This window comes from Sebastes fasciatus, chromosome 4 (assembly GCF_043250625.1).
Source record: "Sebastes fasciatus isolate fSebFas1 chromosome 4, fSebFas1.pri, whole genome shotgun sequence".
NCBI classification, from domain to species: Eukaryota; Metazoa; Chordata; class Actinopteri; order Perciformes; family Sebastidae; genus Sebastes; species Sebastes fasciatus.
Window position 1 is genome coordinate 6772963 of NC_133798.1, and position 27716 is coordinate 6800678.

The 27716-nt window shown below is 40.9% G+C and overlaps 2 protein-coding genes across 3 annotated transcripts in view; one reads left to right on the forward strand and one right to left on the reverse strand.

Annotated features, from left to right (window-relative positions):
- The window catches only part of vps9d1 (VPS9 domain containing 1), a 34493-nt gene extending 24548 nt beyond the window's left edge, over positions 1 to 9945 (forward strand). For both annotated transcript variants that reach the window (XM_074631701.1, XM_074631700.1), the window contains exons 15-17: positions 1584 to 1688; positions 6170 to 6286; positions 9423 to 9945. In XM_074631701.1, the coding sequence (XP_074487802.1) occupies positions 1584 to 1688; positions 6170 to 6281 (217 nt within the window). In that variant the 3' untranslated portion in view covers positions 6282 to 6286; positions 9423 to 9945. The remainder of the gene's footprint in view (positions 1 to 1583; positions 1689 to 6169; positions 6287 to 9422) is intronic.
- A 10490-nt stretch (positions 9946 to 20435) lies between these two features.
- Positions 20436 to 26853, reverse strand: LOC141765606 (uncharacterized). The gene is made up of 6 exons (XM_074631702.1): positions 26652 to 26853; positions 25273 to 25380; positions 24274 to 24413; positions 23042 to 23138; positions 22361 to 22485; positions 20436 to 20846 (listed from the first exon to the last, which is right to left on the reverse strand). The coding sequence occupies exons 1-6, from the start codon at positions 26734 to 26736 to the stop codon at positions 20670 to 20672; spliced, it is 732 nt and encodes a 243-aa protein (XP_074487803.1). The 5' UTR covers positions 26737 to 26853; the 3' UTR covers positions 20436 to 20669.
- Positions 26854 to 27716: the final 863 nt, after the last annotated feature.

Genomic DNA, 27716 nt, shown 5'->3' on the forward strand with positions numbered 1-27716 from the left:
TGTGACGTTGAAGGATTTTTTGTTTGTTCTCTCAGTATGGTTAAAAATAGACGACTCGGTAACAACATCTAGTTCCAAGAAGTGAAAACTGAATCACGCTGTGTGGATTTTGTTTCGTTACCTGGAAACATCAGTCAAAATACACTGTGGCCAAACCCAGGAAGGAATGCGAGGCGATGCTTCATTTCTTCTTGTTTATATTGTAGAGACCGAGAATGCAATCATGTCTGACATCTCCGGATCTCATCTGCAATCATCTTTGGTGAAAATCATTGCAGCTTGGCCAGAATTCAAAAGTATTTCAAAGGAACAGCTGTTTTTAAATGGCAAACTCTGGCCAGTAGCCACTGGCAGCTCTAACTCAATACAACTTTCAAAAGCTCATCGGCTCTTAACGAAGTGAACTTAAAATGTTGCCTCTAAACTTGATCCAGGCTCCTTGAAGAGGGTGAATTTGGACCGTGTACTCGCCTGCCTCCAATCTGCCAGTGAACATTTTTTCTCTCCTGATTGTGGCTCATATGTGACTGCTTTTTTTAGTACATCTAAGTACAGGTTTCTGTGTGGCACTGTGACCTACGGAAAGTGATTTTGTGCTACAGTGTTCTGCTGACAGACAAGCCCGTCACATTTGGGCAGGAATTAGTGTATTTTGTATTTACATTGCATATCCAGCTCTCCTTATTTTCTTGCCGCACCCTTTCACTTTAGTTTCTGATTTACAGTCTCACACACACACACACAAAACACACTTTATTGTACTCGCTGCCCTCTTTTATTCATTCAACAGCATTTCCATTTTCGTCAGTTCTTTGTCCTTGACCAACTGGGAGCTCATTTGTTCTCTTGTGCGCTTTTGTCCATATCCCTTTCTTTTCTCTCTTCTATTGTGCTGCTAAATTGGTCACCACTTTGACTTGTTTCATCCTCCACTGAATTGGAATGCATTGCAAACCCACAATGGAGCCTAATCTTCTCACTGAAATCAGTATTTACGTAGTACATTGTATCCTCGGAATGCAGGGACACCAGTTTTAGTGTTTTAGAGGATCAATGTCTGTGTTTACAGCGGTGAACTCAGAAGATTATAATTCAGGGTTGCGATTGTGTGTGTGTGAGGTCCGGCTCTCAGTGGTTACATGAGCCTGTCCACACCTTCCAGAATCCTGCAGGAGGAGAGTATCCAGTTGCATGCGGCCGGGTCAGTCGAGGGCCAGCAACCTGCCTTCTCACGCAAACTAGCAAGCAAGCAGTTGGCCCTGCGTGTGAGTCCCGATAAACAAATGGTCACTGTCTGCACACAGGGAGAATGCTATCAGGCTGTCATCATTTCCAAGATTGCAATTTGTCCTCCCAACAGATCTCAGGGAGAGAAAAAAAAAAGCTTTATCATTTCCATCCCTGAACACGCATCCCATTAAGAGCTACATTTTATTTAGTTTCCGTCCAGTCCCCTTGGGAGCACAAGCCATCATACTCTGTAAATGTTACTCTCTATTTTTTCCCCTTTCTGATGTACTTATTTACATCTGTTTTCCTGTTCTACTTGATCTCACTGCCTCCTCCCTTCTTTCTTCTGACAGCGGTGCAGATGACCTGTTGCCCATCCTGTCCTACGTGGCTCTGCGGTCCCAGTGTCCTCAGCTGGTGTCTGAATGCGCTGCTTTGGAGGAGTTCATTCATGAAGGGTGAGTCGTCATGATGGAAAAAAGATGGTGAATGACGATCTTTGTTTGCACCAAATACACAAAACTTTGTCTCGAGTAGATTTGTCACAATTTTGAAGGAATGTGTACCCCCCACCCCATGTCGAAGAAGTTTACAAATGGCCTTGTACTGAGAGTGAACATGCGTAAAGTTAAACTAATAGAAGTCTCAGCCAGCTTGCAAAATACAAATTTAGGGGTGACCCCGAATAGTCGACTATTTGATGATTCGATCTGAGGAGCCTGATTTAACTGCCATACTCACAGTTGAATCGTTGCAGTGGCGATGAAACAAAGGATCATTCCATTCTGGCTATATGGGGGGTGCTGGATGTCTGATTTTACATAGAATTGCGTAGTTTCTCCCAATAAATCATGATATATAGCCTATTTTGGTGTAAATAATCAGACTATTACTGTTAATACAAATTTGAGAATAACTCGTGCTTTCAGTCAACCACCTTATTGTGCTGCAGCAACATCTTGGTGAAAGCCTCAGAAAGGTTAACCCTCTGAGACCCACAATAGACCCGTTTTAGTCTTTTTTTTAGGGGGGTACAGGGGATCCTTCGGGGGGAGATAGCAGGTCAACAGTAAATGTCACATAGAAGTGGTGTACATCATCTGAAAGCTGGGAACCTGAAGATTAACTTTGAAATCCGGTATCTGTGGCTGTCGCAGGACTGTAATAATAAACCTGCTTGTCTGCCTGCAAACAATCTGCTCGTGCACTCATTGCGCATCACCGTAGTCTTCCACAAGCTGCTACCTTGACAGCTGTGGGTACTAACAATAGCCATGTTCGCTGTTCACGTTCATTATACTGTATGTTTATGTTCATAATGATAATTGTGGAGGAGCGGCATTGGAGGGAGGTCTGAAGTGACGGACTGTCAGTATTGCTGACTTGGCGACTTCCTCGCTAGATTTAGCGACTTTTGTAGCTAGTGCTCATTGGAAAAGTTGGCAACACCGAGCTCAGTTTTTCGGTCAGATCATTTTAAAAAATCTAGTATATTCTTGCTAGTTTATCAAAATCACTGCCCCAGTCTCTCTCTGTCTGTGGATTGGGGAGTTCTACTGTATATATACAGTATATATACAGTATATATACAGTATATGCTGTCAAGTAGGACAGTTGGGGAGGGTTGGTGGTCTTGAGTTGAGATACTACATACGGAGTATCATTGCGTGTGAGTTCAGACCACACCCAAGAAGTCTACTCATGGCCATAAAAACAGTGGGTTGTAAAAGCCAGCTGGTTAGATTGGCAGTGACCGAGGAATGTCAGGACATTTGGGATTTGGTTTTTCGTCTCTATAAAAATACAAATAAAGTCCCACTTGATGTTTATGTAGTTCAGTGGGTTGGAAAGGTTCAAGTGAAGGGAGCGGAGGAACCAAAACCAACCACAAAGCTATGAGAGGGTGGATATGTTCTTATTCACCACAGGCTGTGAATGAGATAGCAAGAGTCTTTAAAATGAGAGGTTGAGTCGCCTGGCAGTCAATGGATTTGAGATTTTATCTCCAAGAATTATAATGTCATGACTACAGTTTGCACATAAACCAGTCAAGGTATAAAGCCTTTAACCCCCACAATAGACCCGTTTTAGTCTCTTTTTTTTTAGGGGGGTACAGGGGGTCTTTAGGGGGAGATAGCAGGTCAACAGTAGATGTCACATAGAAGTGGTGTACATCATCTGAAAGCTGAGAACCTGAAGATTAATTTAAGATGCAGTGACATGCTGTGTGTCAAGTTCTTCTAGTCATAAATCAGAAATAAACATGAATGAATGAATACATTTTGAAAGTGTATAAGGGTTTAGAACATTATGATAGAAGTATATGATGGTCATCTTCATGCTCTATTATGTCTCATAAGTTGTTGCTGCAATTTTTGGGTTGATACCATTTGTTACACAGATTTGGTGCTAAATGTAACCTTTTTTACCACTTGAGAATTGATTAAAATGATCAATAAAAACCAAAATACCACATTAAGACACCAAGACCTTGAGGAACACCATAGAAAAGCCATGCTGCGATTTGGGATAAAAAAACTTTTAACATTTGGAGATTTCTGCAAGAATTGCATTTTTCGACGATTGGATGGCGAGCACTGCTCAGAAACCCCCTTATTAATCTAGCTAGGAAAGCCATCCATCTTCTGAATGCTCTAGGTCTCTAGTTTGTGGCTGTAAAGTTTCATGAGGCTGTGATTATCCTAGAGGTCACCACAGGTCATTTTATACAGTGAGGTCAAGTTAAAAAAAAATGGTCTCACTACAATGAAATGTCTACCATGGGGACTAACATCATCACACATGAATACAGTTGGGCTCATTGCATCCACAAGAGTCTCAGCTTTACAGTGATACCCAATTTATTTACCATTTTAGAATAGGAGAAAATGACACATTTATACTGCATGAAAAAAAACTGCATGTGATTATCACGGGTCTCAGGGTGTTAAAAAGTACATTAATTAAGTAAGCTAGGACAAAACATTTATTTTAAAAAACTTTATTTGATATGATACAAAATAAATGAACCTAGTGAGATTGAATGGAGTATAACGTTTCATTTTACTTTGATATTCTTTTTTATTCTTATCCTTTGAGTATTATGTCAAATTGAAAGCCCTTCAAATAAAAGCACCTTTTGCTTTTTCTGCTTCTCGTTCCTACCATGCTTGGTCAACAAAACTTATGCCAGTAGTGAAATTCACTGTAGATCAACTGAGGTGGACCAGCCGTTGTCAAGCCCCTCAGTACAACATCAAACCACTGTTTATGTTGACACCTGATGTGATTTTGTTTGTCTGTTGATAAAATGTTTATTCATTTAAAGTGGCAGTAGGCAGTATGTTTTTGGCATCATTGTGCAAAAGTTCCATAATAACCTTTCAGCATTTTGTAATTCAAGTGTTCTGAGAGAAAACTAGACTTCTGCTCCTCCTCATGGCTCTGTTTTCAGGCTTTAGAACATCTATCCCGTGACGGGAGACTTTAACCAATCACAGGTCATTTCAGAGAGAGAGAGCGTTCCTATTGGCTGTGCTCCGGCTGGTGGCCGGTGCTTGGTATTTCCTCAACTGATCTCAACATGGCTGCCAGGTCACAAACTTTCTCATTTTACAGCTAAACGGTACACTACAAGATGATTCTGGGAACATTTGAGGAGAGAAATAGGCATTACAGTAACAGAATATTGATTCATATTTGATCGGAGTTCGCGAGTGATTGACAGCCGGCTTTCATAGACGGCAGCTGGACGGCAGACTCCAGATCAGCTCTGATTGGTTGTTTTCCTCCGGTCTGTGAAATCCTGCAGATGCCATTAGGAGCACCGGAGGACACCAGAGGACAGATTACCTGTCTCATACACTACTGTCAGGATATACTGACCGTTTTATACAAATAACTTTTTTTAAATCAGATTTGCTCCATTTCTACCCACTGCAGCTTTAATCATTAGTAGAGTTAGATAATTACTTACTTTTAGTCTGGCTTTAACCAACAGAAGCAACATTTTAGTCTAGTATGGAAGTATCGTATACTTCAGTGAAATTTTACTCTAATTTTCGTTGTACTTTTTTTTCTTTTTCTTTTTAAGTTTATGTCATGTTTTTTTTGGGGGAAGAAATGTTGCCAACAAATATTTTTCGTCATAGTTTTTGTTGATGAAATGAAGATTGTATCAGCGACAATGCTTGACGGTTGCTTGTTTAGGTTTGTAGTAGCATTTTTATATATTAAACTTGGCACAAACATTCTGGTATTGTGCCAAGCTAACACCACATTAGCTGTTTTATTCACAATCTCCAGACCAGTCAAAGGATAAGCATCTTCTTATCTCCTTTACTTTCTGAATCCCTCACTCTTTGTGTCCATCCGTGCCGTGCAGCATCCTGGCTGCAGTCGCTCTCGTGTCTCGCTCTCGTTAGTCAAGGGTCAGTCGGAGTTGACTTGCTCTCCAGCCCCCTTCTGTCTCTACTCTGCTGTCTCCTCCTTTATCACTTGTTCTTCTCACGTATCAACCCTCCATCCGACGCTCCCCTCTTTCCTCATGCTGCCCAACCTTTTAAGACATGTGTACCGACACTAAAAGTGGAGGAAACAAAAGGCAGATCTCTTCCGCTAACTAATGTGTTCAAGGTTTAGCAGAGATGTTTGGTCCTTTACTCACTATTGGAAAATGTTGATGTTGAAATTTCAGCAAAATGACTAAATTGGATCTCTATTCTGCGCTCGGATGTTTGGGATTTTTGTGGGCAGTCATGCCTTGTTTTGTTAAGTTCTGTTAAAATGAAAAAGGTTTTCAGTTTGTGTCCTTATTTGACTTCTTACATTTTTCTTTGACATCAAAAAAGTTCAAGTAAATGGAAGAACTTACCACCATGTTTATTGCTTTAACTTAAAGTTGTCTTGTTATCAGCTAACATTCGCTTCTCTTTTTCAGCTATTTGATAGGAGAGGAAGGCTACTGTCTGACCTCCTTGCAGAGTGCCTTGGCCTATGTTGAGTCATTACACGGAGGAGAAGCTCCCCTTCCTGCAGGCAAACTCTTTTGAAAAAGGTAAAGGAAAGTCCAAACATGACTCTCTCTTTTGTGTAAAGTTAGCTGAAAGGGTATGAAAACCAAGAAAATATAGTATTAGGATGGAAAGAAAATCAGTGATGAAAACTTGCATATAAAAATATTATTAAAACAATAACAGTGATTTTCAAAAATGATGTGCCCATATAGAGTGAGGTCTATTTTCAGTTTGTCCGATCTGGTGTACGAGCTTTAACCGGTTTGATTTGATGCAAACAGGCTGAACCGGCATTTGTCATTATGGCACATTCTGACAAATTAAAAGAGTCTATGAGAGCCGGCTGTCAATCACTCACAAACTCTGATCAAATGGTCAAACTAGGCAGCGCTGATCAAATATGAATCAATATTCTGTTACTGTAATGCCTATTTCTCTCCTCAAATGTTTTCAGAATCATCTTGTAGTGTACTGTTTAGCTGTAAAATGAGAAAGTTTGTGACCCGGGAGCCATGTTGAGATCAGCTCAGGAAATACCAAGCACCGCCCACCAGCCGGAGCACAGCCAATAGGAACGCTCTCTCTGAAATATCCTGTGATTGGTCAAATTCTCCCGTCACGGGCTAGATTTTCTAAAGCCTGAAAACAGAGCCATGAGGAGGAGCAGAAGTCTAGTTTTCTCTCAGAACACTTGAGTTACAATATGCTGAAAGGTTATTATGGAACTTTTGCCCAATGGTGCCAAAAATATACTGCGTACCGCCACTTTAATGTCTTCAGACAGATTAATATGCTCTAGATCAGCTATTCTCAACCACTGGGCCGGGGCCCACCTGCGGGCCTCAGAGCGTCACCTAGTGGGCCGCGGAGGTACTGCCAAATGGTTAGATTAACGTTTCAAAATCCGACAACCACTATTCTGTCTTTCAGAGGTTGAAGCGGGCTCAGTTTTAAAGCTAGATACTGAAGATACTGGTATCATATGAAACTACAAAAACTACATGAATCCATTGGTACCAACCACGTCATACTAGCTTGTTGGGAAGGAGGCTAAATAACGCTCCAAAGTTATGCTAAAGTTTGGCGAGGAAAAACTGTCATGGCAATTATCAAAGGGGTCCCTTGACCTCTGACCTCAAGATACCTGAATGAAAATGGGTTCTGTGGGTACCAACGAGTCTCCCCTTTACAGACATATATGTCTCGGATGCAGTGACACAAAATGGAAAAAATTATGTTGGAGACAACCCTGCACCAGTAAAAGCTCCAAAGTGTGTGGTGAGGAAATATGAACCTGAATAGTTTGGATTCATAATGGCAGGCAGTGATGAGGTGAGGGTAAGCTGAATAATTATGCGGGTCATTACACATGACAGTGGCATAACACATATTTATAGCCCAGCTTGTCATTTATTTGGGGAGGTGGTCCTCTGAAATTTTTTAACAATCAGAAGTGGGCCTCAAGTAACAAAAGGTTGAGAACCCCTGCTCTAGATTCTAGAACACATGATCACCCATTCATGGAGGCAGTGTGCCCTGGTGTTATAACTTTGGACTTTTTGCTCCTCCACAAGCTGTTTTTACAAATTTGAGGGATAATTGGTGCATTTTTTTTCTGAGCTATTAATAGTTTTCATCTGTGGCTCCATCTCAGCCATCTCCCAAACTCCCCAGTGTTTTATTTTTTACAAATTACAATGTCGACACAGCTGACATGGAGGTGACTAAATGAATACATATTTGGTTTAGACTGATGTGCTCTTTTTTAAAATGACTTGACACGATGACCTGTGGATGGAGTGAAGTAGACTGAGATTGATGCATTACGCTGAGGGATGAGTGTGTCGCTGAATGGCTTGTCTGGCGCCCAAGGTGATGTTTCTACACTGCTACTCGGCGGAACGCGGTGTGATGACATTCTATGTTATAACATGTGACATCCTCAACTGGCATTCCCCGAAACTCCCAGTGACACAATGATTCCACTACAGCCAAATATTTAACTTTGCAGATCGCTATGCTCCATAGAGCTGTTCCTCATCTGTCAGGTGGCTAGATGGAGACGTGGAAGCATTCTGAGTATTTCATACTGGATGAACAGATATAGTTTTAAAGGTCTGGTTTATACAAAATGTAGACGGCAAAATAGATCTGGACCACATTCATATCTAATAAGGCTGTTGATAACTAGCAGAGCGTCAGAAATCTTTGAAGTCATTCAGGGTAAAAAACAATCCTTAAGTTAAATTAATTAATGTTTGAACAGAATATATACAGACAGGTGATAAATTAAAGGAAAAAGCTGAATGAATAATTGGAGAAATGTAACTGATGCAGATGAATCCTTAAAGCTGCAGTGGGTAGAAATGAAGCAAATATGATTTAAAAAAAATTATTTGTATAAAACGGTCGCTATATCCTGACAGTAGTGCATGAGACAGGTAATCTGGAAAAAAAATGTGCCTCTGTGTCGTCCGGTGCTCCTAACGGCATCTGCAAGATTTCACAGACCGGAGGAAAACAACCAATCAAAGCTGATCTGGAGTCTGCCGTCCAGCTGCTGTCTATGAATCACTCGCAAACTCCGACCAAACGGTCAAACTAGGCAGCGCTGATCAAATATTAATCAATATTCTGTTACTGTAATGCCTATTTCTCTCCCCAGATGTTTTCAGAATCATCTTGTAGTGTACTGTTTAGCTGTAAAATGAGAAAGTTTGTGACTCGGCAACCATGTTGAGATCAGTTGAGGAAACACCAAGCACCGCCCACCAGCCGGAGCACAGCCAATAAGAACGCTCTCTCTCTGAGTCTCCCGTCACAGGCTCGATTTTTTTAAAGCCTGAAACAGAGCCATGAGGAGGTGCAGAAGTCTAGTTTTCTCTCAGAACACTTGAATTACAATATGCTGAAAGGTTATTATGGTATTGTTGCCCAATGATGACAAAAACTTGTTGCCTACTGAAGCTTTAAGTCAAAGTGTTGAGAGACAGATATTATTGTTGGTTTTGGTCTTTTCATGAGATTAGAAAAGAGCAGAGGGAAAAAATATAGAATGATCGTGGCCTTCTCCTTTTTAATAAAAAGACAAAATCAGCACAACCTAACCATGAATACATGTTTTTTTTTAAATATATTGCCAGTGCAGGGAATAATATATTCCATTTTGTGTTGCAGGATGCTGCAGTCACAAGAGACCCTCCTGATGGTTCATCCCCGCTGTGCTACAGAGAAACCACAGCTGAACCTGCAGCTCCCTGCGAGTTGAGCAGATGCATGTTAGAGACATACTCTATATTTATAGTTCCTTTTGCTCTGTTTCCAACCGAGGACTGAACCAGTGCCTGTGAGTTGTTACTAACTGAATCCGAAACTGGGCTTTGCTGGGACCTCTAAGCATGTGTTCTCAAACTGTAAAGCTTCGCTGCATTAACTAACACTGGATTGTTAAAGGGACTGTATGTGGTTGAGATTGGAGTTGTCTTAGGGAACCTTTGGAAGTGAAGCCATTGATAATATGAATGCTTACAGAGGAAAACCTGCAATTTGGTTTACTAACGATGGAATATATTTGTAAACCATATTGTGGGTCCTAAGATTTTTTTCCGTGTGGAAAAAGTCAACCATGTGTGCTTTGACTGATATCTGTCTTCCTTAGTGTAGGGTCATAGTATTTCATTTTTAGGAAATCTTCTGGAAGACAATGTCTTTTTTTTTTTTTTTAACAAAAAACATACAAACTCTTAATGTGGACGGTGTGTGCGTGTGTGCGCGCGTGCGTGCGCGCGTGATCGTTGACTACCGTTCATATTTTTTCCAAAATAAGGTCCCATGGTTGTCCACCGGAAGGGAGCGGGACTTCGGCTCTCTATGCCGCTGCTGAATCTGGTTTCATCTTAGAACTAGATCGCAGAGTTTCACAGCTCGGTCCAAGTTTCGTGAGCCGGACGCGTCACGCTGGACGGGCTCATTTGCATTAAGGACTGTACCCGTTTTTTCATTTTGAAAGAGCAACGGCCAGTGAGGAAACTCCAACACTTGGCCGACCAATTGCATAACTTCATCACTCAGTCACTCACTCAGTGAGAGACGTTAGCGTTTGTAGGGCTGGCCCTCTGCTGTCCAGCCCAAAAATATGAATTTATGCACTTTGGGTGTTGAAGCGTTTCTGTGAGGCTCCGCTGGATGATGGCTTTGAGTTCAGACAGTAGATCTGTTGGCAGACAGACTTGCCTCTGGGAGAGAAATTTTCAGAGATGCCATCTAACAACAATGTGAGAGGCTGAAGGAGCACCGGAATAACTGCTGTGGGGTGAAAAGTCCAGTTTGTAGTGTATGCATGTAACAGCATGTTGGTTAACATTTTAAGTTAGCCATACAGTAATATGGTTAGTTAGTACTTACTAACATTAGTTGCACTTTGTTACTAGTTGGTCCAATTTTTATTTTATTTAAAAGCCATGCCACAGGGCATCTGTCTTTTAACGCCAAGGTTCAAAATCAACAAACGCTCAAGGAAAACTGAAAGGTAAACTCATTTTCACAGCTTATGTTCTACTTTTCACCCGTTCCCCAGCGCTTCCCTCGACGCCTACAGTTGCCCCAAATTCACAACCATAGAATGGGAGCAAAATGGCCACCTATATACATTATACGTACGGCGTGTTTGGTTTGAAATACACCTGGTACCCTGAAAGGTTCTGGTGGCGTTCTTCTAATTTTTTTATCCCGTTACCTGCAAATCATGTTGACTTGAGTGACCGTTCTTTAATGCGTGCTGTTTTGTTTTTTTACCCTTTGAGTCTTAAGTGTGCATATGTCCCTACCAGGCAGCCATTGGTTTCCATTCATTCTACCATGGTGTACAAATCAACTTGCAAATTCTGGAAACTTTTCTTCGAATTGGTCCCTATTTGTGTCCAAGTTGTGTTATGGATGCAGTGAAACATCAAAATATATATTTAAAGTGTGCCCGTTGTGGTGCATTCTTGTGCATTCAGATAGCTTTAATCATGGTATCCTCCAGTAGATGATGTAATAAATGGGCAGCTAAAATATGCAAAATGATTGTTTGTTTTGTGTTTTGAAGACACACCTGAAGCAGACAGTGTCATGGACTGAAAAAATACAGTTTTATAAATTGTCATTTTATTTAGTTTGTTTGCTTGGATTTAATATTTAAGAACTTATTTTTATTTTGCATGGGTCCAAAAGATTTGAAAAGATGTCCTGAGAACTGTTTTGGATTTACTACTTACTTTTTGTGACATTAACACCAAAAACAGATTCATGTCTATGTAATAAGTTGTTATGTAATTATCATCAAAATAACAGGTTGCTGTGATATTTTGCAAAGTGGATTAAAGCCACTATATACATGTAAATGATTTATTGTACATTTTGCATTGCTTTTGAAAACTGAATATGAATGTGTTATATCATTATTGAACTGTTTTACTGTGAAAGGTTGAGAATGTAAGAATAAGAATGATGAATGTGTGTATGAGAGATGGGGCAGTAAAGAGAATAAAGAATATTTAAATCAATTCATGTCTGTTGTGGTCTGACTCAACTTCTGACTTCAGCCTGGGGCCTGTGAGTCCAACATAGTGAGGCTGTCTCTGAGGTACATGTCTTACTAAACTGAACATTGATGATCCTGGATCACTGGTCTCACAGAGCTACGCCCTGATCTTCATACAAGGATAACCAAGTTAACAGGTCACTATATCCTGACAGTAGTGCATGAGACAGGTAATCTGAAAAAATCATGTGCATCTGTGTCCTCCGGTGCTCCTAATGGCATCTGCAAGATTTCGAAGCGCTGTTCAAATATGAATCAATATTCTGTTACTGTAATGCCTATTTCTCTCCTCAGATGTTTTCATGCCCTGGATAGGTCTCCAGACTATCACAGGGCTGACACATAGAGACAGACAACCATTCACACTCATATTCACACCTACGGGACATTTAGTGTCAACAATGAACCTAACCTGCATGTCTTTGGACTGTGGGAGGAAACCTGAGAACCCGGAGAAAGCCCACGCTAACACGGGGAGAACATGCAAACTCCACACAGAAGGGATTCGAACCTGCGATTCTATGTAATAAACCGGATAAATAGATTTTAAGTGGTGTATTTGACCCAGGGATATGTCATCAAGAAAGTAACCTCCATGGGAAAACTAGTAGGAAACTGAAACTTTTTTTTTACATGATTTGTATCACTTATTTTATACATTTTTTTAATGTAATTGTTGATAAACATGCTCCTTTTAAGAAAGTTAGGATAAAAGCTAGGTCCAGTCCATGGTTTACACCAGCTGATCTTTTTAATTTTCGAAACAGAGCCTGGGCTCGAGCTAGACGGTCCAAAAACCCTCCAACTTGTCCTGCTGCGCTGAGAAACAAAGTAAGTCTGAATATACCTACTCTCATGATCAAAGTGAAATTTGGAAGTTTGTTAAATCAATATTAGCTCCTTTCGAACTCATGTCAATGACAAAACTGGTCTATTGACAGACCCGAAAGACATTTGCAGTCATGTGTTGCCTCTGAGCATCTTTTTGAGAACAGTGAGTTGAATAACCACCAACCACAGACTGAACTACAGGGTAATACTTCTCCACAAAACTTCAGTATGTCCTCTTTTAGTCTTAGGGAAGTTACCCATGCTCTTCTTACTACTGATACTAGAAATCTGATCATTTGGATGCTGTTTTACCTAAACATCTCAGTGCCACTGATGGCAGAATGCATCTCATATCTTCAACTTGGCCATCTCCTCTGGAATAATCCCCACAACATAGAAAACTGTTTATTACCTTTACATAAAAGTGGAGACAATACCTATCTCCCTATCTCCAAATTGTGTTGCCTGGCTAAAATCTTGGAATCCTTGGTTAATAATCAGCTTTCTCTCTTTGTTTTCTGTACTCATCAGTCTTGATCTAGGCCTATATGCACAGCTAAAAACAAGTTTCCTTACAAATATTTGTAGTGAACAGCAACTTAAAGTCTCTTGAGGTCACCTGGACATGGCTCACAAAACAGAGGGTGTAACTAGGGGACAAAGTTCTTCTGCAGATTGAAATGGAAGCAGATGTCATCCAGGAGTACTGCCAGATGAAGAGGGTCAACTACTTCCCACCCTGACGCTCCACGGCTCGGCTCATCTCCAGATGGGGTTGTCTTATTATGACCACCTGCCTAATACTGAGTAGGTCCCCCTTTTGCCGCCAAAACAGCCATGACCCGTCGAGGCATGGACTCCACTAGACCTCTGAAGGTCTGCTGTGATATCTAGCACCAAGCCGTCAGTAGCAGATCCTTTAAGTCCTGTAGGTTGCGAGGTGGGGCCTCCGTGGATCGGACTTGTTTGTCCAGCACATCCCACAGATACTCGATTGGATCGAGATCTGGAGAATTTGGAGGCCGAGTCAACACCTCAAACTCGTTGCCATCCACATGATGTAAAAGAAAACGTGATTCATCAGACCACCAGGCCACCTTCTTCCATTGCTCCGTGGTCCAGTTCTGATGCTCACATGCCCATTGTAGGCGCTGCGTAATAAAATGTCTCTTGTGAAAAAGGCGTATGGGTCTCTTTTCAATGGTAATAAAAATCTTCCTCACTGAGGTTTCATTACTTCTAATTGGTAACAAGGACAATAGCTTCAGATACCTTCAGTAGGAACGGACAGAAGATGACCATTATTACAGTGGCACTTCAGAGAGGCATCACGTGGGATGTCTGCTCTTTACTGAGAGAAAAGAATTGTGGAACTGGACATGTTTGATTTTCCACCAAATGTAAAGCGAGACAAACAATTCAATATCCTTAAAAAAAGAAAAGAAACGGACTCTTTACTAACAGGAACTGATGTGACATGTTTTTCTTTGTTTTTTTATTCGTCTGTCAGCTGCTAGGGTGTCTGTGTGGGGATGATGCCTGGGTGATGCAGGAGGCTGTGATGGGCACATGGCTGAATAGCAGCAGAAGCCTGTGAACTTGAAGAAAAAACAACATGCCACTCTGAATCAGTCAGAACAGCACCAGGAGCAACAGTCTCTGGCTCCTTCTCTCCATGAATGTTCTTTTTCTGTCTCACTGAGTGTTCTTTTTGTCCCTTTCCAGTTCACTTACCTTGTCACCCGCGTACCAACTGAAATGCAGTTTCAGAGTTCCTTGGGTCCATTCCAGGTCAGCGGGGTCATCGCCTCCTGCTTCAGGTTTACACAACTAGCATACAGTGAACAGTTTCAATTATATTAGCTGTATATTTAGTAGTAACAACTATAGCTAAACACCTTTTTACATTTTCTCTTTTCTTATTATTTTGCACGACGCTCCTGGGCATAAGCAAAGAGCCTTTGGGGCCCCACCTGGCGGTGTAAACCCCAACCAATAACAGCGTGCAGGGTGTGCATCCCGTTCAGGATGTCAAATACCGCCACTTTGTCACGCCCCTTGATGCCTGATCCTGAGTCAGAAGGTCCCCTTTAGCTCTATCAGATGCAAAGCGGCCGTATTTGATGGATGAGAACAGGTTTGCTGTATGTGGATGAAGCCTGCCCTTCGGCTGCATTCATTCAAAATCCGGTAACGCGGCACCTTCCCGCAGGGGTGAGCGGAGGTGTTTGGAGGTGTGCGAGTGTTTATTTGTGCTTTAGAACGTTACAGTCAAAAAATAACATTTTAAACAGAAAATGAAGCTTTGTTTCTCTGATTTACTGCTTTGTTCTCACTAACGCCGCTCCCTCACTTTAGTCACTCTATAGCTTGCTTGTCCACAACTGCTGTCTCTCTCTCTCTCTCTCTTGAACCTGTCGCTCGCACGCAATGCATCCTGGTACATGTATGCACAGTCGGCACGGCTCCGCAGCGAGAGAGATCAGCTTTCCCGGGAATTTATTTCTTCCGTGGACTACATTTACCATCAGCACTGATTGGACATCCACATAGAAGGTGGCGAATTTTCCCTTTAAGTCTGCAAAAGTTACATTGTTTATATTTAAAATGGCCTGGCTATGATTACAGCTTCTCTGCTTCTGTCCCTCCTGCTGCTTGTGCTTATTTATTAGGGCCTTTAAATTCCATGTTAAACCCCAACTTAGATCTTTATATAAGAGACAAGAGTGGACTTACAGAAGTGGGAACATATGTTTTTTTTTAAAACCTTTCTGTCCTGATAGAAATGTGAAACATGGCGAAAGGAACAAATGCTCCACTTTTGCTCCTCCAAACATGGCAGGTGCAGTAAAATGTTCTCTCACCCTGTTGTCATACCGTGTAATCCAATTTACAAGATCACATTTTGAACCAATTAGTTTAGAATTGAGTTACTCTGTGTGCTGGCATACATCTGTGTTTATGTTGTGTTTTACTGCAGTGTCGGGGATTGTGGGACACACCCTGGTAGAGATAGCGTGACTTGAGAGTTCTGACTCGGCTTCCCTGACCTCAAAGCTGGCCGCTGATATGACAAAAGCCTCTGGAGTGTGTAAGCCTATATCAATCATTTCCAAAGCAACAAGCGTGCAGCCAGCTGTTATGAAATAGATACTATACATTTATGGGCTGATCGACTTTCTATCCCCTTTTTCCACAATGCTATAAACGCCTGCCCCGCCTCTCTAACTAAACCATCTGTCAATCAGCCTGTCAGACTGCGTCTTGTGGTGTGGCCTGGTGAGTCAATATGTGGTGTGTCGGTTTTCCAGAAACTGAAAGCTTCATCACAGCTTTGGTGAGGTCTCGCTGCTTTCTCACGAAAGGCAGAGCGCCATACTGCCAAAATCACAGCTTGTTTTTCCATCTAGTTTAAAATTTTAATCCGTCTCGTCTCAGCTACTCCAGCTTTTAATCAAAAGCAGAGGAGCTATTTGACACCCACCTCTTGAACCGCTCTTCCTCCCTCGTTGCTATCATTTACGTGTTCGAACAATAATCTGTTGTATCATCAGGTGAAGAGCAGGACTGGACCATTTTAGTGCTAACGTTTGATATTTAGCACCAAACACAAAATACAACTGAGGCTGATGTCAATGTCATCAGTTTTGAACTTCAAAACTTCAAAATTTGACCTGATGATGGCGCTAGATGGAAAGTCAGAGTGATTACAATCCATCCTCAGGGGAACAAGAATATCTGAACACAATTTCATGACAATCCATCAAAAAGTTGGCAAGACATTTCACTAAAAAACTAAAATATCACATGGTGGAGCTAGTATAACCCGACCCACCAGACGGTTTGTTTCACAGAACCATCTGAGAAGCCGTAATTGGAAACTGTTTGGAAAAAAGCAGACAATTTGCAAAAAATACTTGGCAGGTGACTGGATGAACTGTCCGCCAACCAAACTCGGGAGAAGAGCGAAAAAAAGATTTCCATTGAGAAAAGCCTTTTGTGCCGTTCTTTGCTCTTCCTTCAATGAAGAAATACTCTCCAGTTCTGATATAACCGATGCTATTGCAGCATCTACAATAATCTCTTTAGGAGCCGCCATTGTTGTTTGGAACGAACAGTCGCCTCTCCGTGTCGTCACATCACACACCTTAGCTACACCCGAAACTGCCAGGAGACCCACACTGCTCTCCTGTTCCTACATCAAAGCCAATGTTTCACAATGTTTTTCTCTCATTTCATTTAATTTGTTCATCCACATGTCCTTTCTGACTGATCCCCACTCCACTGAGTCTCGTTTAGAAGACCTTGGCCCCTCGATCCCTCTTAAACAAAAGCCAGTTTTCTTTTCCTATTAGAATGAGATGAGTCATCATCAGAGGGCGAGCATGGCCGTTTGTGTGGGTGTGTTTGCCTGTTTCCGTCCTTTTCAGGGGGAGAGAAAGGGAGGGAGAAGGAGGAGGCAATGAAGAGGAAGAGAAAGTGGGGCCCAATGGGTTCTCCCTCGCGGTTTAATTATAATTTGGCCTAATTGAGCTGTCAGGCGACAAGTTCAAAACAAAAACTGTGACTGACAACCCCCCCGTACTACCACTACTCTCCCTTTCCCCACTCTTGATTTCTTGTCTGATCCCAGTCATCATCCTCTAGGGACCAAATGAAGCCCAAATCTTCAGTACAGGCATCTATGAGGGGCCGTACAAGACATAATTCATTCTTGCACTCACACACACATACATTCTCCTTTCACGTACATATATTTTCACTCGCAAAAGAATATATGTATGTGTGAGAAGAATATATGTATGTGTGAGAAGAATATAAGTATGTGTGAGAAGAATATATGTATTATATATATTTGAGTCACCAGCCACCACTGGTGAGAATAAAGAATACATGTGTGTAAGTGTAAATATGTGTATGTGAGAGTGAAAATATATGTATGTGTTGAAAAGTAAAGTATATATGTATGTGAAAGGAGAATATATGTATGTGAAAGGAGAATGTATGTATGTGCGAGTGAAAATATATGTATGTGAAAGGAGAATATACAGTATGTGTGTGAAAGAAGAATGTATGTGCGAGTGAAAATATATGTACGTGAAAGGAGAATGTATGTACGTGAAAGGAGAATGTATGTGTGTGTGAGTGCAAGAATGAATTATGTCTTGTACGGCCCCTGATAGGCATCTTCATGACAAATTTACATTCTTGTTGTAGCAGCATGTATGGATTAACCAGACAGTATACAAGACAACAATGCCCCTTCTGATACAGCAGTCTGCTGTGGCCTCCAAACTTCTGTTTAGTTTATCTAAGGGACATGCTGGCCCAAATAACGGGCGGCAGATAAAGGGGCCTATAGGGGGTCGGTGCTTGTGAACGGGACAGAGAGTCACGCTAGGGGGATGTACGGTAAATGTGTCAAACCCGCATACTTGCCAACCTTGAGAGGGGGTCCGGGGGTCATCCCACAGGAAAATGAGAGTTTCAGAGACTTTGTTTCCTGCGTTCTGGTGAATTTTAAAGAATGAAAATAACAAAATATTAAGTACACTGCAACAGCATTTTTATGTCAAATAGGCCAACTTTTAATTTTACTTTTAATTCTCAGGAAAGAAAACTGAATAATTTGTCCCCTCTGGTGAGAACTTGTGTGAATCTCTGGCATAAACTAATATTCATCATTTTTTATTATTTGTTTTGCCCCTGCTTTAGTATTTCTTTCTCTTAGTACTCTCCATTTATCTCTCCTTCTCTCACTCACTGAAGGTCCTTTCAGACACAACGTGAGAGGTAAGTGTCTCAAACCTGTTATTTCTGCTTTTCACTGCGTCGATCAAAGCCCAACTTTGGGTGCTGCGCGCTGTGATGTGTGTCAAACTGTGTTGTGTTGCAAACAGCTCTCTTCCACCGAGGAACAGCATTAGGTGTAGCTGTATTGTCGTCTGGGTGGAAACAGTAGAGCTTATACACGCTGTACAGAGCCAGAAACAGGTTGAGATAACGAAAAGAAAAAAAAGGTGCGAGTCTCATGGAAAAATCGAGAGAGTTGGCAAGTATGCAAACCCACCCCGCCCCAAAGATAAACCTTGCTCTGTATTATTTGAATTATTTTCATTTCAGTGCTGCAATGTCCCCGTAGAGACAGATAACCTTGTCTTTAACATTGCTAAAATGACACATTTCCTGCCAAATGAACACACAGGATCAAAAACGTGGCACATATCTTTTTTATTGGTATTTGAATGTGAAAACACTGCATGTGAAAGCTCTACAAAGAGGCTAAAATGAGCAGTGAACATGCTGTGTTACCTTTATATCCGTAATGAGTCATGCCATGACAACGATTCTCACTATTCAGAGCCATGGTCTCCATCCGTGAGGGGTCAGTTAAAGGAAGTGCTCGTCTGAGAGTATCTGAAACCCCCACTCTTCAACAAAGTGTAACGTTTTTTGCAGCACCATGAATGTCTTCAAGGAGAGACTGTGAGACAACCCAATTTATAGAGTTCAGACAGATTCGCTGAAGCCACAGAGTTCTTGGAGAGAGACTGGGGAGGCAGTGGGATGCAGCCAGTGGAGGCTATGATGGCAGGCTTTTTTTTTTGCTCTGCCATTGAGTGTGACCTTCAGATCAGGTGTAAGCAAATTGGACGACGCCATCGAGCAAATGTGTTCGTTTCAAGCATACTGCAACCATAAAAGGTAACAGGATGTGAAATGAATTCATCATTTCCCTAACATTTCAATGTCCCCAATACAGAAGGTTGCAAATGTCTGTTTTCCTGACATGTCAGGTCCTTAAAGAATGCACACTCCACATCATCTCCAACTTTTTAAGACATTTCAAGTCTGCAACATCTCAGGACTCAAAAAATGTCAAATCCTCAACGTACAAGTTCCCCATCAGCTACATCCCCAGTATCTCAAAGTCCTAATCATCTCGGGCCACAAAGTGTTCCTACACTCTTCAACCATGTTGCACTTTATGCCAACATGTTAAAGGTACCCCATGGAGTTGTCTTGTAAACACAGTTACACTTAAGCTGGGCATACACTGTACAATTTTAGACATGTTGTTGTGTACTTCCTACTCCTACTGTAGATTGTTTGGGATGTGAAGCCAAAGCTCCCGATTTATGTGCTCACACTGTACGGTCCGATCTGCAGTCACGACCTGAGTGATTACACTGTACGGTCCGATCGTCAGCCGCGACCTGAGTGATCACACTGTACGGTCCGATCATCAGCCTTGACCTGAGTGATCACACTGTATGGTCTGATCATCAGCCTTGACCTGAGTGATCACACTGTACAAAGTGTTTTAAATAGTGAGGTTTTAGCAAAGACGCATGTGTTTGGGAAGTAGTGAGCATATGACTGGATAAATGAGACTTTGGATTATGCTGCACAGGTTGTGTGAGAGTTCGTAAACAGAGGTTCTGATATAGTTTTGCTGTTGTTAAACGCGGCCCCCATTTACTTCAATTCATCAAGACTTTTCTCTGTTGTTTTACTCTTCGTTCACTGTGGAGGCATGCCAGAAAAACTATGTTTTCTTCACAAATTCAGGGTTACACGGGCTGAGTAATTGATATAAAAATTGTCATTTTGGGGTAAAGTAGTCCTTTAAGAGATCTAGTTTTATACCAAGTATACAGTATTTAGCAGATCCATGGAAAATTGGTGGCATTACATTGGGTATAATGTCTTCCGACGATAGAACAGAACTGCGCGATCATTTTTGTACAGAAGCAGGCAACAATGAGAAGGTGTGTATTGTAAATCCTGTATGCATGTTTTTACAGACAACAGCACATGCAGAGAAAACAGTCGCTAACAATCTGAGAACAGGCAGCTTAATATACGGTATTAGTTGAAACAACAGATAATTTACATAAAGTTGGGCATGAATGGGGTACATGTGTTCAGTAAGAGTATAGGAGCAGAGGGCGTGTAGATGTGTCCCTGTGACAACAAGGTAGGGCCGGAGCAAGGGGTTTCCAAATCTAAAGGTTCCCCTCCAGAAGGACAGTTTTTAAGTCTGCAGGGCAGCTGACGGTGAAGACAGTGTGGGACGTGTTTCGTCTTTCCACAAGGGTGGCAACAGCCTCGCCCAGGTCCAGGTGGTTCAGGTAACCAGGTGCCATGCGCTCTGGAGTGGCTACACCTGTGTTGATTTTCACCTGCCAGGACCAATCAATAAAGGAGTTACTGACGTGATAGAAAATAATTCATTTATCAGAAGGAATTGTTAAAACTCAAGTTTGTATGGCTTTGGCTTATTTTCCTTGTTTAAGGCTAATACTTGTAGACAGGTCCCTTTATGAAATAATATAATATAATAAAATGAAATGTCTTCCTTACTAATAAGAGCAATCAGAATAATAGGCAAATATTACTACATAAAAAAATAATGGTAATAATAAATATTAGTATAATAATATTAGTTATATGAATTTATTGAAATAATGGTGATAATACAGCAATTATAAAAAACTAAATAATCTAATAGCGTAATTGTTAACCAAGACATGCCATCAGTTTTATTGTTTGCAATATTAGACACATATTGTTTTTAATACGTATCGTACATTTCATGTTTTAAACACCTATAAAATGTTAGATATGAACATCAATAAGCTAACATTAACTGATATCGATTAGCTAACAATAAGGAACGTTAGCTAGCTCTTATCTGATGTTACAGAAGCAAATGTTTTGTAAAGATGTAACGTTAACTTGAACAGTTGATTATGTGAAATATGATTAAAGGAAAATGTGATATGATAGTACTAGTTTTTAATAATGACCTAATAATTGATTGAATCCCACCATATCGAAGGACAGACTGCTGATCCATGAACCGTTAACGTATTTATGAGTTTTTCACCAAAATCTTTGGGAAAAGAAAAAGAAATCGTAACGTTAACTTAACGTTACTCCTCGTAGATCATAAATGTTTGAATATAAAACGACTCGTTGAAATCGGTTGAGAAATTTAGACGTTATAGTGCTTTTTATCCAGAAAAACGGCAGCTTCCCCGTTCACTTGCATGTGTTTACGGGCCAGTCTTGCCTGGTCCAATTTGGCGCCACGTTGACGTACAACCCAGGAGTCAATGCAACGTCTATGTATATATGTCTATGGTGATGATGGCGACAGCACAGAAGACCAGAAACGCTGACCAATCAGAGCAGACCGGGCTTTTTAAGGAGGGGGTCTTAAAGAGACAGGCGCTAAAACGGAGCGTTTCAGACAGTGGCTGAATAAAGGCATATATAGACAGACAGTATGAGAGAAATAAAGTGTTTTTTGAGCATTAAAGCATGTAAACATGTTTTAGTAGAAACCCAAAATACAAGTATGAACCTGAAATTGAACATAATATGTCTCCTTTAATTTCAGATGGACTTTAAGTGTTTAGAGAAGTCCTTTACAACTTGCATTATGTGAAAAGACAAATCAGCAATTATCTAGCAAATGTCATGTTTTTAAAAGGTCTGAATTCCTTATTTAAAGCCTCTGTGGGAGAACCACAAATGAAATCGGAAGGATTTCTTTTATGATCTCGTACTGGGCTGCGAAACCTAAATAAACAGGTCTGAGGCTATCTGCCGGCGGTCAGGTAGATATCTTACATTAGCTTCGGTGCTTTATTAATTGAACTCTTGCTGTGTAATCCCATTAAAGTCTCACCTGGTTGAGTTTGCAGGGCACCTCGGGATACTCCTCTCGTAGTACCTGGCAGAAGGCCAGGGTGCTGGCAGCTCCTACTGTCAGAAAGCCAGTACCAGGCATCAGCAGCTTCTCACCTGCTCCTCCTGTGGCACAGAGCAGCAGAGGGCATACAACTATATCAATACACAGCTGGGCAGAGTGTGCTGGGGTTGTGGTTGAGGTGACTAGAGGCCACAACACACTCCTACTTATTGACTATGAAAAATTGTTCTTGTTTTTTGTCGGAGAAAGAAGTAAAAATTAGTATTATTTATGTTGTTATGAAGACTTAAATTGGCAACACTTTTTTGGCATCAGTGGGCAAAAATTCCATAATAACCTTTCAGCATATTGTAACTTGAGTGTTCTGATAGAAAACTAGACTTCTGCACCTCCTCATGGCTCGTGTGCGTGGAGGCATAAAAAAATATGGCGGTTGTCCCCAGGTGGCCTTAACATATGCTACCTGCTTATTATTAGTAGCCTAAACTATACTGGCTATGGATTGCCCCCTCACTCTGCATCTTTGTATCTGGCTTCTGTATGTAGAAAAACCAAACAGCAGTTCAGTTCTCTCAGTGTTTCTCACCTCCTATACCACATTACACACACTTGACAGAGGCTCTGCTATTAGTAGAAATAACTTGCTAAAGGAGTCACCTGTTATGAAGGTGTAGGTACAGTTGGAGTCGTCCCTCACCAGGGGGAAGAAGGCCTTCCATGACACAAAGGTGCTGAAAAGTAATGTCTCAATTACCTGGAGAGTTGATGGGAGATGAAAAGAATCAGAATTTCATTCTTGCAACAGAGGAAAAGCTTCTGCAACAACATTCAGACACGATGTCACAGGAGAACCAGGACATGCTTATCACAACTACTAAGACTACTCTTACAACTGTCATTACTGTCACCAGTATAACTATTACAAGTAATAAAATGTGAATATGCTTTCCTGAATATAAGAAAAATCAATGTTTAATCAAATAGCGGTCTCATGTATTGGTCTAACCCAGGGGTCAGCAACCTGCGGCTCCGGAGCCACATGTGGCTCTTTAGCCCCTCTCCAGTGGCTCCCTGTGGATTTTTAAAAATGGAAGTGAATAACTGTTTTTTGTTTACAATTTTATTTTTATTTATCATTGTTGTAGGTCTATGGTACAACGGTACGACGGAGTATCGGGGGGAAAAAAATTAATCTGAGATTTCGAGAATAAAGTCGTAATATTTTGAGAATAAAGTCATAGGTTTACGAGAAAAAAAGTCGTAATAGTATGAAAATAAAGTCATAATATTTTAAAGTAGTAATTTTATGTGTTATTTTCTGTTTTTCTCGTTAAGTTATGACTTTTTTCTTGTAATATTCCGACTTTTTTCACGTAAAGCTATGACTTTATTCTCATAATATTCCGACTTTTTTTAACGTAAAGTTATGACTTTATTCTCGTAATATTACGACTTTTTTTCCCGAAAAGTTATGACTTTATTCTCGTAATATTACGACTTTTTTCTCATAAATTTATGACTTTATTCTTGTAATATTCCGGTGTTTTTTCTCGTAAAGTTATGACTTTTTCCTCGTAATATTATGACTTTATTCTCATAATACTACGACTTTTTTCTCGTAATATTACGACTTTATTCTGGAAATCTCAGATTTTTTCCCCTCAATGTGGCCCTAATACTCCGTAATACATTTGCACATTGGTCCTCACTGCATTAAACTTATATACTATATACTTAGACTAAACTGTGTTACCTTCATCACAATGCTCAAATGTTTTGCGGCTCCAGACAGATTTTTTATTTATTTTTTTGCCTAAAATGGCTCTTTTGATAGAAAAGTTTGATGACCCCTGGTCTAGCCGATGTCTGGTTTATGTTTGAGTGCTCACCCAGTGTAGTTCTTTGAGAGACTGGGTGTGTGGGGGTCCTCCCTGCCACCAACTGAAGCCCAGAGAGGAGACGATGTCCGTAACCTTCCCCACCGCCTTCAGCAGGGCCTGCTTCGCCTGCTCTGCTCCCTCCTCAGACCCTGGAACAGAGAGAAGAATTCAGGAGAAGAAAGGCTTGTCCAGTGGTGGTCCAGCTAGACTGTAAGTAGAAAGGCCTTCAAAACAGCATTTTAGATCAATATGTGTGACTATGGTTCGACTAATATAGGGTTTTAAAGGCTGATTTTGATTGTTTTTGCTCTAAGCTGCTATATTTTGCCAATAGAATTTGGAGTATGATATATAACAAGTTTGGCGACCCCCTGACCTCACTGTTTCCTCTTGACATATTATGTCAAGGTAAGGTCATTAGGTTCAGAAGTCTAGTTATCTCTCAGAACACTCGAATCACAATATGCTGAAAGGTTATCATGGAATTTTTGCCCAATGATGCCAAAAACTTGTCGCCTACTGAAGCTTTAAATATAAGGATGTCAAAATTATCATTGTGAGAATGTTAGTATGCTGATGTTTGCAAAGTACAGCCTCGCAGAACATGACTTTAGTCTCTACACTTGTTTTACTACTGGTACTGTGCTAATGTAATGCATAGTAAAATCATCTTTATTTTTCATACAATTGGATCCATCAATTTTGTATTGATGTAATGAACTTTGCAATGCAGCCATGATACAGTGTGTTGCCATATCCATTACAGTCTCACACGAGGGCAATTTGAAATAGTGAAGCCTCTCAGTGAGACTGGTGTGAAATTCAAAATAGATGATGTTTATATCTCTGTTAGAGGAGCTCGAGAGGACAGCAGGGCTTCAAATAGATGGAGAAGAGCAAACAACCCCCACCTCTCCACTCACAGAAGTGACTGGTGGGTTCAGTGGATGAATGGATAGATGACAAACAGCTTTATATGAATGGGAGGATGCGTATAACCCAACTTACCCACATTCCCCACTATAGTGGTGAGGTTATCCTTTGTGCTGGGAGAGACCAATGATTGGAGCCTCTCCAGACGGCTGCTGTCCCTGGCGATCACTGCGACTTTGAAACCTTGACACACACACAGCAGATACTACATTAATCTACTGTGCAGACAGACAGAACCATCACCTTTAACACATACACATAGAGTAATCCCTTTCACATGAAAATGAACATTCACTAATAGGCCTACATTGTCCAAATCTGTTTATCAAGGTCATCAGAGGGGTAAACACCACAGAGCAGCAGATGGTACATTTCTTCTCAATTCAAGCAGCAAAGCTATGGACGTGCATGGTAAATCCCAAACCAGTGCACTCTCATCACATGCAGCATCCTGCACTGTCTCCGCCGCTGGTTCATGCAGAGGCAGCAGATCACAATGAATAAGACAAATAGATTGCAGCTTTGGGACTGAAACAGCCTCTAAACAGGGATGAAGATAGTAAAACCAAAATTACACTCAACTACCTCCAACCATAACATGTAATTTATAAAAAAAAGAAGAAGAAAAAAGATGATGATAATACAGAGTCTGAAACCAGAGCTTGGATCAATTAATATAGATAGATAGATAGAAAGCTTTATTGTCATTGTATTAAATACAACGAGATTCACAGTTGCCACTTCTGGTCAGTGCTTTAAAATAAACAATACTTGACAAGACTAAAGGAGGCAGATAAAACATATAACAGGTAAAACACACATAGTTATAAAGCAAATACAACAGGTAAAGTAGATGTAATAAATGAATATAAACAGAAGTGTTAAACTAGAAGCATTAAATATAAAAATAGATAAAAATAGACGTAATGTAATATCAGAGTGTATGGGACTTTGTTGATCAAGCCACCAGCAGGAACATCAAACCAAAAAGCACAAGTTATCATAAACTCACAACACACACTTAAAACACAAATATTAAACATTATTTAAAAGTTAGATTTCGAGAATCCAACCGGCACATTACGCACCAGGATGTACAGCAAAGCAAATACCTGATTATTGGATCTGTTCCGGATTATAGGAACAATTTACAACTTTACGCACGCAGATAGACGTCGGATTAAAAGTCAGTCATCTTACAATTCAAAGCCAGAAAATGCTCATAAAGTACTAAAATACCATACAAATATAGTTTATCATGATGGAATTCTCCCTGCGTAAAATCCACCAGTCACCTGTGCGTAAAACTGTTTAGACAGTCTCCAAATGAATTCGGATGTCAGAGTAATAACTTCATCTGCTTCAAAGACTATAGTGTGAGCATTTTTGGTAAACAGCCTCTTAGCAGTAGAAAGGTTTCCTCTGTTTCTCCAGGTGGCCCCTGGGCAGCTTACCTTTGTCCAGCAGACCTTTAACTATCCCAGAGCCCACTGTGCCTGCTCCTCCTAGAGCCAACACAACCCGGTCCGAGTTAGACATGCTGGCTGCAGCTGCACAGGCCTGCTGGAGGATGGAGGATGGAGGATGACTTTGCGTGTGCGAGAGAGTGTGTGTGTGTGTGTGTGTGTGTGTGTGCTGGAAGTGAAGCTCCTGACTTGTGCAGAGCATCTTGGCCAACCCAGGATGCTTTAAACTAAACTCAGGGGCCACAGTTCCGCCCTTCTACCGGTGTCACTGAAGCCACGCCTGCAGCTCAACAAAACAGGCTCACTACTGTGTGTGTGTGTGTGTGTGTGTGTGTGTTTACTCGCTTATTAGAACTGACTTTAACGACAATGCAATCACGTTGAGGCCAGCAGAGCGCTTCAAAGATGAAATGCTGCCATCTAGCGGATGATGCGCTTTTCGACAATATGAGAAAGCTGGTATAAACTCCATACAGGCAAATTGGTATTTTTTTATTGATTAAAGTGGCAGTAGGCAGTATATTTTTGGCATCATTTTGCAAAAATTCCATAATAATATTTCAGTATATTGTAATTCAAGTGTTCTGAGAGAAAACTAGACTTCTGCACCTCCTCATGGCTCTGTTTTCAGGCTTTAAAAAATCTTGCCTGTGACGGGAGACTTTGACCAATCATAGGCTGCAGCAAAGCACTCAGTCAGTAGAGTAAGAGAGAGAGGTCGTCACACAGGTCATTTCAGAGAGAGAGAGCGTTCCTATTGGCTGTGCTCCAGCTGGTGGGCGGTGCTTGTATTTCCTCAACAGATCTCAATATGGCTGCCGGGTCACAAACTTTTAAAGCTAAATAGTACACTAAAAGATGTTTCTGAAACATTTGAGGAGAGAAATAGGCATTACAGTAACAGAATATTGATTCATATTTGATCAACGCTGCCTAGTTTAATTATTTAAATAATTTGCACTTTATGATGATGATCCACTTATTTATTGTTCTGTGACTGAATGTTTTAATGTTTGTTTTTCACTGCAAAGAGCTGCTAAACTGTTTTTCGTT

Coding starts and splice junctions, on each gene's coding strand:
- LOC141765606 (XM_074631702.1), bottom strand. CDS start 26,736: ATGTCTAACTCGGACCGGGTTGTGTTGGCTCTAGGAGGAGCAGGCACA. Junction 25,381..26,651: donor TAAAGGTCTGCTGGACAAAG/GTAAGCTGCCCA, acceptor GTGTGTGTCAAG/GTTTCAAAGTCGCAGTGATC. Junction 23,139..24,273: donor CTCTCAAAGAACTACACTGG/GTGAGCACTCAA, acceptor TCAACTCTCCAG/GTAATTGAGACATTACTTTT.